The sequence below is a fragment of the Macadamia integrifolia genome, unplaced genomic scaffold, assembly GCF_013358625.1.
Source record: "Macadamia integrifolia cultivar HAES 741 unplaced genomic scaffold, SCU_Mint_v3 scaffold2390, whole genome shotgun sequence".
Classification (NCBI taxonomy): domain Eukaryota; kingdom Viridiplantae; phylum Streptophyta; class Magnoliopsida; order Proteales; family Proteaceae; genus Macadamia; species Macadamia integrifolia.
This window is the reverse complement of record NW_024868683.1, coordinates 17,981-29,350: the sequence shown is the minus strand read 5'-3', so window position 1 is coordinate 29,350 and position 11,370 is coordinate 17,981. Positions and strand designations below refer to the sequence as shown.

General features: G+C 36.3%; 2 protein-coding genes across 3 annotated transcripts in view; one reads left to right on the top strand and one right to left on the bottom strand.

Moving 5' to 3' along the window:
- The window catches only part of LOC122066436 (zinc finger transcription factor YY1-like), a 9,750-nt gene extending 7,537 nt beyond the window's left edge, over positions 1–2,213 (bottom strand). The window contains exons 1-2 of the mRNA XM_042630237.1: positions 1,945–2,213; positions 531–589 (exon numbers count right to left, since the gene is read on the bottom strand). Coding sequence (XP_042486171.1) covers positions 531–589; positions 1,945–2,030 — 145 coding nt within the window. The 5' untranslated portion in view covers positions 2,031–2,213. The remainder of the gene's footprint in view (positions 1–530; positions 590–1,944) is intronic.
- A 4,956-nt stretch (positions 2,214–7,169) lies between these two features.
- Positions 7,170–10,250, top strand: LOC122066431 (translocase of chloroplast 34-like). 2 transcript variants are annotated; one of them, XM_042630233.1, is made up of 5 exons: positions 7,170–7,430; positions 8,278–8,381; positions 8,497–8,604; positions 8,739–8,863; positions 9,240–10,250. In XM_042630233.1, the coding sequence occupies exons 2-5, from the start codon at positions 8,283–8,285 to the stop codon at positions 9,517–9,519; spliced, it is 612 nt and encodes a 203-aa protein (XP_042486167.1). In that variant the 5' UTR covers positions 7,170–7,430; positions 8,278–8,282; the 3' UTR covers positions 9,520–10,250. The 2 variants fall into 2 exon arrangements, with proteins under 2 accessions (XP_042486167.1, XP_042486168.1); XM_042630234.1 differs by having other exon boundaries at positions 7,390–7,430; positions 8,273–8,381.
- The last annotated feature ends 1,120 nt before the right edge of the window (positions 10,251–11,370 follow it).

The window sequence follows — 11,370 nt, the reverse complement described above, 5'->3', positions numbered from 1 at the left end:
AGATAAAAACCCTCACCTAAGACCATAATATGACTGCCCAATTGAGCCTGTGCTATCTAGAGACAATAATGATTCTACCGGCCAAAGATTACTAATTGGGCAACATAGAAGTCGATTGATGGAAAAACCTAATGAAGGGAACCATTAGCCAATATGAGTAGGGAGAAAGCAGAGTATGCAACCTCCCTCCAGCATCTTAACATGAATTGAGGAACATCATCATTATCTAGCCAGCCAGCTGACCATAGGAAAGGAATGCTGAAACAATGAGAAAGTAAGTGGAGGGTAGAGGACATAAAGATAGCTTTATGCAGACCTTTCCCAAAACTAATCCTATACAGACAATTGCTTTATGCAAACCTTTTTCTTCTAGAGAGAGATAAGAGTCAAGAACTTTGTTTGAAATGAGGGAATAAGATTTCACAGCAAAATTAATTCAACTCAAATGCCAGAATGTACCTATAGAAAGCTTTCCGCATGTAGAACTGAAGAAGTCTCATAAATGAATCATAAAAAGCAGTTAAACTTGCCTGTAACCCATTTCAAAAGGAAGCACTTCCCACCAGTAGAAACAACATCCTGAGGCACCCTGGATGACATAGAACTAGGCTGTTAGCATCATTGTACCTTGAAAACTGGAACTAAGATGCATAAAAACAATAAGTGGAAGAGTTCTCTGCCCGGGAGCATGGCTCCTGCACCAGCACAGGGGCCAATGGGAGCGTACCTGGAAGCATCAACAGGTGGACATTTCCACCTTTCAGAGGGAGCGGGGCAGTCATTTTTCCTGCCTCTGTATCTGGGCGCAGCCCCTACACTCCCAGACAGAGTCTTTTTTCCCAAACAATAATGTCAAACTCAGACACAAATCAATGGGTGAAATGTATTCCATTAACTCTTAACCTAACAATCAAGAGACAACAAACTTACAGACAGAAAATATAACGCAAAAACCCATGCTGCAAATTTCCAGTCCACTTAAAATAATGCCACAATAGTCCTCCCAATGCAGTCCCTACTTATCCAGAGGCACAACCCAGTTCCTCCTTCTTGTTGCCTTTGTTGGAATGCCAAAGAAGAAAGAAGTAGACCACTTCTTTGGCTGCCCTTTCCCCTGAAGGATTTGGAAGAAGAATTCTGCCATTTTCAGTGTGAATGGATTTGAGTGCACATGACTGTTGGGGGTACATCAGTTTGTGATCGAGTGGGTAAGTTTGCCTTTAGAGCTTGTATCCATCATATTTGGATGGAACGCAATCTCAGGAAATGGTCTTCCAACTCTCGTTCCTTTCAGCAAATTTGGGACTCCATTATCTTTGATGTCAACAACAAATTGTCAGTGGTTCCTTCTAGATGTGTTGATTCCCCGTAAATAGGCTTATTATTGCCTCATGTAATCTCCACCTCTCGTTCGAAAGCTGGTGTGGTGTTGCAATTTTCAATTTTTAGTCTGTTTTTGTTTCTCTTCCCCCACCCTCTGTTTTTGTTTCTCTTCCCCCACCCCCTTTTTCTTGGGAGGGGGGTGTTTCTTCTTTCGATAATGAATTGATATTCACCCAAAAAAAAAAAAGTCCAGAATATTGAGAAACAATAAACTCACTCGATCAGCACTTCCACCCCGCCCCATGAAATAAGGATAGGGGGTGGCTCCTTAATGAAACCTAAAACAGAATCGTAGCCTCTGTCTAACGATAACCAATTCAGTAAAAAGAAGACGAATCCAAACTAGGAATTAAAATATCCACGACAACCATCAAGAATGCAGTAACTACAACTTCGAACACTTCCCAATTACAACCAAAAAATAAAATCTTTGTCAAAACTCGTCTACTCAAAAAATACGAAGATGAGAGAAGAAGAAGGAATGGCAGTATCTGAATCACACAATCAATCATGCAGCACTAAAGGTGAAAGGTAAGAAGAAAACAGAAGCCGAAATCTTACCATTCCTTGAACCATCTGGCAGCAGCAGTCTTAGAGTTGGGAATCGGGCGTTTCTCGAAGTGATGAGCGTTTGCCTGCAACTCCATATTTTTCCTCAAAATATTTCAAGCCAAAAGAGAAATCACAGGAGGTGGTAGTTAGGGTTAGGGTTAGGGTTTCGGTTTTGAGAATAGAAATATCGAAGCGTCGGAGACATAATAGAGAGAGAGGGGAAAGGAAGGAGACCGGCGAGCGTACAGAGAAGAAAGAGCGGTTGGTTACCTTACAGAGCTTGGTTTTCTTCAATTGCTTGTATCAATCTGCTACGTCCACATGTCGAGCTTGGGTCGCCCCGTTCCGGTTCGGGTTTCGAAGTCGGTTGGGTAGTTTCGTTATGAGTCTTATGACAATGCAAAGTGGTTCCCTACTGGTTTAACCATCTCTGACCGGTAGAGTGGACCCTCTGCGTGGACCGGTTCAAGATGCCGGTCAACCAGGACAGATGATGGTGGCAAGCGCCTTCCGTATTGACGGCTCAAGCCTTGTTTTTTCTTTTCTTTTTTGTTTTTTTTGGGGGGCGTGGGGGGGAGGGGGGTGTGTTGTATAGCATTGATTGGCTGGAATAGCAAACCAAGGTAATTAGAAAATTGAAGCAAATTAGGTGGGTGGTGGAACATAAATTTTGATTTTCCATTATTTGTTTACATTCTTAACTTGTGTAATTCAGACATTTCTCTCCTAGTGGATACAACTCGCTCTCACTCAATCGCTCTCAGTTGTCTTAACTCTTTTCTTCATCCTTTAAAATCTATCAAATCTTGAACAACCATCAAGATGATTAGTTGCTTAATCTTTATTATAATTGGATATCTATTCGAAACAATGGATTATATTCCGGTTTATTTGAATTTGGATTCAGATACCCCAAACGAATACAGATGTGAATTCAGATTTACAAGGATCTTTTGCATTCCTATTATTTCTTTTCCCTAATTTTTTTTTTTTTACTAGAAACAACAGTAAATCAACATTAGAGCATAGACTGTACATCAAGAAGGGGAATGCTGGATATGATTGAGATCCTCCTTGCAAGAATCCAAAAAGCAAGTTGTTTTATGTTGAAGGTCCTGAATACCCTTTCCAATTATGTTAATAACCCATTTTACTATGATGATGGGTTGTCGGTGAAGGAAAAACTCTTTCACCATGGGTGAAAAGATATTCGATCTATTATTATATATCCAAGAAGGATTCATATTTCTTCAACATAGGGTGAAGAGGATCTAGCCATTGGATTGTCATATCTCCTCTATTTTCTCCCACATGAAAATTTTAAATGCTCTTGACACTACTCTTTTTTTTTCTTTTGAACAATCCCTTCATACTATTCGGTTCCCATCAAACCACTAAAACCTATGGATTAAGAAATTCTCCTTTAATGTGATAAGGTGAATATGAACTTTCATTTTTTTACCATTCTTATGCATAGAATTCCTTCAATATGCTATCTTTGGATTCTTGAAGTCACAAATCTCTTTCTTTATCTAGTCTTTCTTTACATTAAGATAGTTATCCACGTAATAATAAAAAGGGATGTTTTTCGAAAATCTTAAGATAAATATTAGTCATCCATTTTTTATAGTTTTTTAAACCTAAATTGGCTACTCACACTCAAAGTTAGGGAGTATGCAGTTGTGACGCCCTGAAACCCGGCCTAGGGTTTTGGACATCAACCGTCCACAGGATCTGTAAGTTCTAGGCGATAATGAATCGGAGTAGCATCCACATAAACATAAATGCAAGCAAGAGTTAACTAAACTAATATATTATTAAAATTCAATGTTCAAATATCTAATCCAAATTTCAAACTTAAAGTAAAGTTGAATTAAATGTATGTCTTCAAAGTCTAACTCAAAGTCTATATCATCTAAAAATAAAAATCATTGTCTTCTTCAAATCCATAAGCAGTGTTATCATACTGATCAACTATAGATTCAACATTCACGTCATCTTCATAATAGTCTTCATCAGTGTCATCTACAAGTTATGAGGGTAAGTCTCTGGGAAGAAACTTAGTGAATAGAACCACAACACTAAACAGGTTTGAAATCACGATCATATAATCAATATCAGGAAAGACATATGCAGTATAATATAAAATTTTCAAGAAGATAAAAGAACAAGCATACCACACATACTTACATTGCTTCATTTATATAGCCGTATAAGTACATATAATGACTCAATAGAAATTAAATAACAATTTCACAATATCATCCATGAATGGTCAATGTGTCACAGTACCACATTACCCCCACTCAACATACAAAAACTCGCATAAGCTATCTAGTGTTCAATCTCCTAAAGACCAAGTCATACCTCATGAAGGTCAAGTAATAATTGATAGATCCTGCCGAGGGTAGGTTGCATCATCTAGTAGTCCACAGTTTCACTAAGGAAAAGTCTAGTGAACCAATCCTCACCTCAATATTATAACAGCAATGTTGATAAGGCAAGACAAGAATAATAAAGTCAATCAAGAATGAAAAATATATATATATAAATACAAACAAGTTCGAAATTCAAGTGTGATCAATACTTTAATTCCACCCTACCAATCCCTGTGTAAATATGAAATCAATTTCAGTTTCAGTTTTTGTAAAAGTCATCAAAACAACAACTATAAATAACAAATTAATGATCAAGAAAATCTCACATTCCTCCTCAATCAAGGCTAGTAATGTAAAGCATTATTACCACAACAATATATCTCGTACATCAAAACAGTAAATTTATGTAAAATGGTGTTTTAAAAACATATGCACAGACAAAAACTCATGTAATATAAGAATAATGTAATATACATAGTACATTACTCCATGCAATCATAATTACAACTTAACACATAATATTAGAAACTAAAATTATGAAATTAATGTTCTATTTAGAAAATTCTACTATGTACATATAATGCAAATCATGGAACAACCTTCAATTTGTTCCTCATTCTCTCATGTACATAACATTAGGTTTGCAAAATCATATTTCTAATGACAAAACATCATAAAATTCAAGGTTTAGAATAGATATAGGGTTCATAAAATTCTATTTTGGATAACACTATAAAAATAAACAAGTTAGGGTAGAAGTTCCACTCACCTTGATGTCGTTTCCAAAATTTACCTCAACCTATTCTGCCTATTGACATAGAAAAATAAAAAATAAATATCTCTGGAACTTCAAATACTTTAAAATTAGATCATATTGAAACATAACTCATGTATACAAGTCTCATATGAAGATCACATAAATAAACCCTTCTTAGGTTAGGTTTCAATCTCCCTAAAAAACGATCTTTAGATTGTAACAGATTATGTCCAATGAATTTAAAAAATTCGTTAACCCACTTTCTCAAACTCAAATAACATTCAACTTTTTTTTTTTAGATTTAGAAAACTCATGAAAGTTTCTACGATAAAAATAACAGATTAAAACTTGAAGTCTATATGCCTCCATCATTACCGCCATTCTCAGATAAAGAAAACTCCCTTGACAGTGACCTATCTGAATATATGAATTGTTCGGTATATTAAATCAACTCTAATTTAATGAAATTTTTATGAGATCCCGTAAACACATTCATATACTCTCAGTAATTATTTGAGATTATAAAACAATAATTAACTATTTTTAATAATATGAACAAGCTAAAGCTACTGTTCTGTCCGACCCATAAATTACTGTTAACATCTCAAAATCTTATTTTCTCTCTCATAATTCAAAATCCCAAATATTTAAATCATGATTAATCTTTAAAGTAGAACATAAGAAAGTAAGTAAATCATATTAAGAGTTCTTACCTTCAAAATCTTGATTTTTTTTTTCTTCTTCTTCCTTCTCCTCTTTCTTCTCCAAAATAGCATTTATTTTCCTTTTTTATTTTTCTTTTCACAAATAGAGAGCGAGAGGCAATGGAGCCACGTTTTTTACTTCTATTTTCCTTCCCCAAATCATCTCTAACTCTATCTCTAACATTCCTACTTCATCTCCAACTCCTTTTCTTCCTTTATTTTAGTCATAGTCAATCTCCAACTCTTTCTCTCACTTATCCTACTTTATCTTACTTACTTTATACTCAAGTCTATCCAAATTTCAAAAGGTGAGTCCCAAATTTATTAGGAAAGATTTTTTTTTAATTATTAATTAGTAATAATTAATTAGTTAGGATTGTTATTTAATTAGCCATTATCCACTTGTTTTCTAATTATCCATGTGGATAATAAGTTAATATGTATATATAATAATAATAATAAAAAAATAATAATTCCATATTAGAGTTGACATTAGAATCATGTAATTAAAAGAAAAATCAAATTATAGTCTATTGGCAAAATGGAAAATTAAGGTTCAAGGGCAAAATGGTAATTTATAAGGTAAAAACCCTAAAGTTATTTTATAGTGTAATTACATCTAATGGATGAGTTTTAGCATTTACCAAGGATTGATGCACCCTCAATGGTCTGGTATCTGTATTTTAAGTCACCCTGACCCTACAATGATCAAAAGACAAAAATACCCCTAGTAAGATTTCAGGATATTACAGTAGTAATGCCAAAAGTACCAGTACATACACGGAATTAGTGCTAATACAAAAGGGGGTATTATATTGAATTAGACTTCAAAATTTAACATGTGGTTAATCTATACCATTTCCTCTCTATCCAAAAGTTGGAATAGACATATCATCTATCCACGTGGCACAGTAAATTTTGGTGACATTTAAAATAAAACAAATATTTGTGAATAAATGTTTTAATGACATTTAAAATATAACAGATATTTGGGACATAATAATTCATTGTTTTTCATCAATGTTGTTATAATCTTTAGCCTTGTAATGGTGGGGAAAAAGTTGTTATAACCTTTTAGGGGAGAAGTTTTATGTGCAGTCTTGCACCAAACCGTTGGATGGGGTGAGTCATACCTATCCAATGATTGAGTGCACGACCATGCAATTGTGCTCCCATGCACAAAACATTTTGTCTAAACTTTAAACCTTAAAAGGGTGAGGACACTTTATTAATCAAGTGTACTTTATTTTACTTCCATGCTTCTCTTGATATTCTTTTCTTATTATCTGGTGAAAAATTCTTTTTTCTCATTATCTTACCACGTGACAAAACTCGTCCATTATTATTTCCCTCCAAGGAGGGAAAGATGACTATTCTCTCCCCGTTGTGCTGTTGTGTGCCCGCGAAAACACAGGTTCTTAGCCTCTCCGTGACTACGAGTGAGAAAGACCCAATCCTCTAAACTCTCTCTCTCTCTCTCTCTCTCTCTCTCATATTTGTCAGCGTCATCTGACCTACCCACGTATTCGATTGTGAATGAAAACCTAGAAATTAGTTATCTGTCGGCCCATGTTGCAAGGTCTCATAGACGGCTGAGACACGCTTCGCCATTGAGCCAGAGAGTTGCAAACTGCGGTCGAATTTAGAGAATTTAAGGTATTTCTGAGAGAAATCCCATCCTGAGATTGTTCTGTGAGCCGAAGCTACCCATTTCCGTTCTTTATTTTTTGTTTTGTATTCTGTGACTGCTTCTTGATTATAATTCATATTGAAATGTTCTTAATGACTATATTAGGGTTCTGTTGCAGAATCGATTTGCTTATTATGGGTCTTCATTTTTTCTCAGACGTGCTCTGTCCATTGTGGCCATTTCCTTTTTTTTTTTTTCCCTAAAGTTTGCTGATAAGAGAAAGATTTTGTATTATTTTATTATTTTTCTTGTAGATACAATTCCTTCAATATGCGCTTTTTTTTTTGGGTGGGGTGATACTTATATGAGTGTGGTTTTAAACCCTTTATGTGTAGCCCATTTAGTGCTGCTACTCTAGGAAACTTAATTAATTATCTTGCACAACGTCTTGAAATGTAAGAATCAATCCCCAATTAGGCAACTAGGGACTAATTCCACAGTAGGATCTTTCAATGTCAACAATAATACAAAATTTCACCAATTTCCAGCAGTCAAAGAAGGACCCTTCTGTAATGGCTGGTTACAGTTGCAATAATAATAATAATAATAATAATAATAATAATAGAAAATGAGCAAATGTGTACCTCTCACTTTTTGTTCAATTATTGATGGAGCGCTCTAATTGCTAGAAGAAAATGAGATTTGTTTTTCTTTGAATCTTCTGTAACATGTTTACTGTTATTCTGGTCTGTATTCATCCTTTGACTTTGGTTTATGCATTATGTGGTCATTTCTTCTCTCTTTCTCACTTATCAGTATGTTTTATATGTTATTTGATTTATGGACTTTGTGGATTTTGGATTTTTAGAGCAGCGACTATGGCGTCCCACCTAATCCGTGAATGGACTGGTATACAACATTTCCCTCCCGCCACACAGACTAAATTGATTGAATTATTGGGAGAATTAAAGCAAGAGGTTTGATTCTTTTATTTTACTAAGGAAAAATTTATGCTTTGAAGTCAGATATCTAATTTAGCTATGGTTGATACCTTTTGTTATTTATTTTTTCTTAATTGCCATATTTTTATAGAATGTGAGCACCTTGACAATCCTTGTAATGGGGAAAGGTGGTGTTGGAAAGTCCTCAACAGTGAACTCCATCATAGGAGAACGGGTTGTTGCGGTTAGTGCATTCCAGGTCTGTCATGTGGTTTCTGTGACCTTTATTTAGTGAAATTGTTGTGATGAGTTCACTTTATAAGGAGTGGTTAAAGCACTTATGGTGGTTTTCCGGTGTATTATTATTTATGGGCTCTTCAAAATCCTTTGCAGTCAGAGGGAACAAGACCAGTAATGGTTTCACGCTCTAGGGCAGGGTTTACATTGAACATCATTGACACTCCGGGCCTTGTAGAAGGGGGATATGTCAATGACCAAGCTCTTGAGATCATAAAACGGTGGGTATTAGAATGGAAGCTTAAATTTCACTCCTCTGAATCTCTGATACTCTTTCAAGGCTCTTTTTGCACCTAGTAATGCATCTCTGAATGAAAGATTTGGTCCAATTTAGATTCTTCGGTTCTTGCTCGTAATGGGTGGAATACTCAATATATCTTCCATGATATCCCGAGTACTCCCTCTATTTTGGGCTATCTCCGATAGCAGCCTTTGCGGCCCAAAGTCAGGCCAAGGCTGCTTGGGATGGGCTTCCCAGCAGAAAGCGGGTGTGTGGTATGAGCCGCCCCGGCTGGAGCCAGTTCCTGAGCCGCAATAGTATGTTTTTAATTTTATTCTATTGATTTTGACTTTTGGTTTGTGGTGATTGATCAACAGGTTCCTTTTGAACAAGACAATAGATGTTCTGCTTTATGTGGATCGACTGGATTCATATAGAGTGGGCAACTTGGACAGGCAGGTTATTAAAGCTATCACTGATAGTTTTGGTAAAGGAATATGGAGTAGAGGCTTGATTGTCCTCACGCATGCTCAGCTCTCACCACCAGATGGGATAAATTATGATGACTTCTTCTCCAGAAGATCAGAAGCTCTTCTCAAAGTTGTTCGTTTGGGTGCTCGTATTAAAAAACAAGATGTCCAGGTACCATATTCTTAATTTTCATGACATCAGTTCATCAATCTTCTTATTTTTTTCCTTTTGCACATACTGTTTTCCCTTGTGACAGCCGTGATTTTAAGATGTGAAGTTCTATGATCTTCTGTTTACTCTGTAATGTGCAAACTTTGTCTCCACTGACCAGTCATGTCTCTGATGAAGCAACTATTGGTTAGCTGATGAATATCAAGCTAAATATCTTCTGAATTTGGGATCCAGATTGATGGCTTCTAAGACAGCTTTCAAGTTTCAAGTAATATGCCACCAAATCTAGTTTTCCATTAGAAACTAATCTTCTTTGCTTCTTCCAACTTCCAGACTAGTACTGGCTAAGAATTCATGGAAGAATTTATAGCCTTATGCTCACTTGTCCTGTGTCAAGGATTAGCTGTGTTGAAGTGAAGCAACTACTAGCCTGCTATCTTAGTTAGTCCAGGCAAAGTCTACAGGCCTGCTGTCTCACTTAGCTAAACGACCTCTTCACATTTCTCTCAGAAATCAAAGCCATTTTTGTTAATTGAGCCTTATTCTTAGTATGAGAAGCTATAAATCCAAGGTCAACACTAATGCATCTTACCCTCACAGGCTATAAGCTGATCATTAAAATCCTCAATGGATTCTTTATCAGGGAAACCTTTTCTCTCTTTTTCAACATAAAGTCAGGTTTTGGTGCCACTTATTTTCAGATTGCCTCAGCAACATCTTCTGGCTTTAAATTTCCTCCTTTTTTTTTTTTTTTTCTCTCACCTGAGAGAGCCATTCATATACAGTAGCATTATAGTATAGAACAGAATTCAGAGAGCAACGTTGCATTTAAAAATGTGATTGAGAGCATTATAAAAACAACGATACCAAAAAACCCTAGCCTAATCCCACCTAATAGGGGTCTCCACAGAGTCAAGACCCCATACAAAACTGGAATTTATTCTAATTGAGCTTTCTCCATAACGACATACGGCGATCCAATCCTTCGAATCCCCTGGGAGGCGAGGCGGAAGCCGCTCAATTGCTATCCTCCGTTCCGGTCCCTGGTGGCAGCCCAAGAACCCTACCATAATTTAAGAGTCAGGGCCGAAATTGGGGAAAATGGGTAAGAGTACAGACCAGTTTTAGGAGATTTCTGGTTACTAATCAACCGGAGGTCAGGCCTGGCTGAATTTCTGGTCGAGTTGCCCTCTTGAAGGGTTTTAACAGTTTACAATGTATGGCTGTTATACCCCCCCCACCCCCCCACCTGCCCCCCCAAACTGTTTCAGGAGTGTGATTGGGCCTTTTGTTGATATTGAGCAGAACAGGGGAGTCTACTGTTTGGGTATGGAATTGAAACTGAATGTAGAGTTTGGAAGGCAATGGTATGCTGAGATGATGGACAAATTTTGGTAGCAAATACAGCTGGTTTGAGGAAGTTATGAGAAGTTAAATGTGGCTGGAGAAGGGAATATACTCAGAGGGCATCAATAAAGGTGTTGAACTGGACTTGGAGATTGAGAAGCAGAATTAGCAAAAAGATGAATTGATGACCAGAATTAGGAGAATAGCGAACAGAAAACAAAAGCTTGATGTATTAGCTGTGACCTTGGGAACACTCACAAGCATCCGTAATGCTACACTTGATATGCCCTCAGGCCTCAAATTAGAATTCAATTAATTACTCAAAATAGTAGCTCAATATGGATTTTTAAGAAAAGCCAAAATCTTCTGAAAAACTGAATATAGAAAGTAATATAAACTTGAAAACAAACACCTAAGCTTGTATATGACTTGGATAAGTTATGTTACTTATTTGGGCTTATAAAATATCCAATACAAAGGTATCCCCAAAAATATTGAGTCCATGACCCATTCAGGACA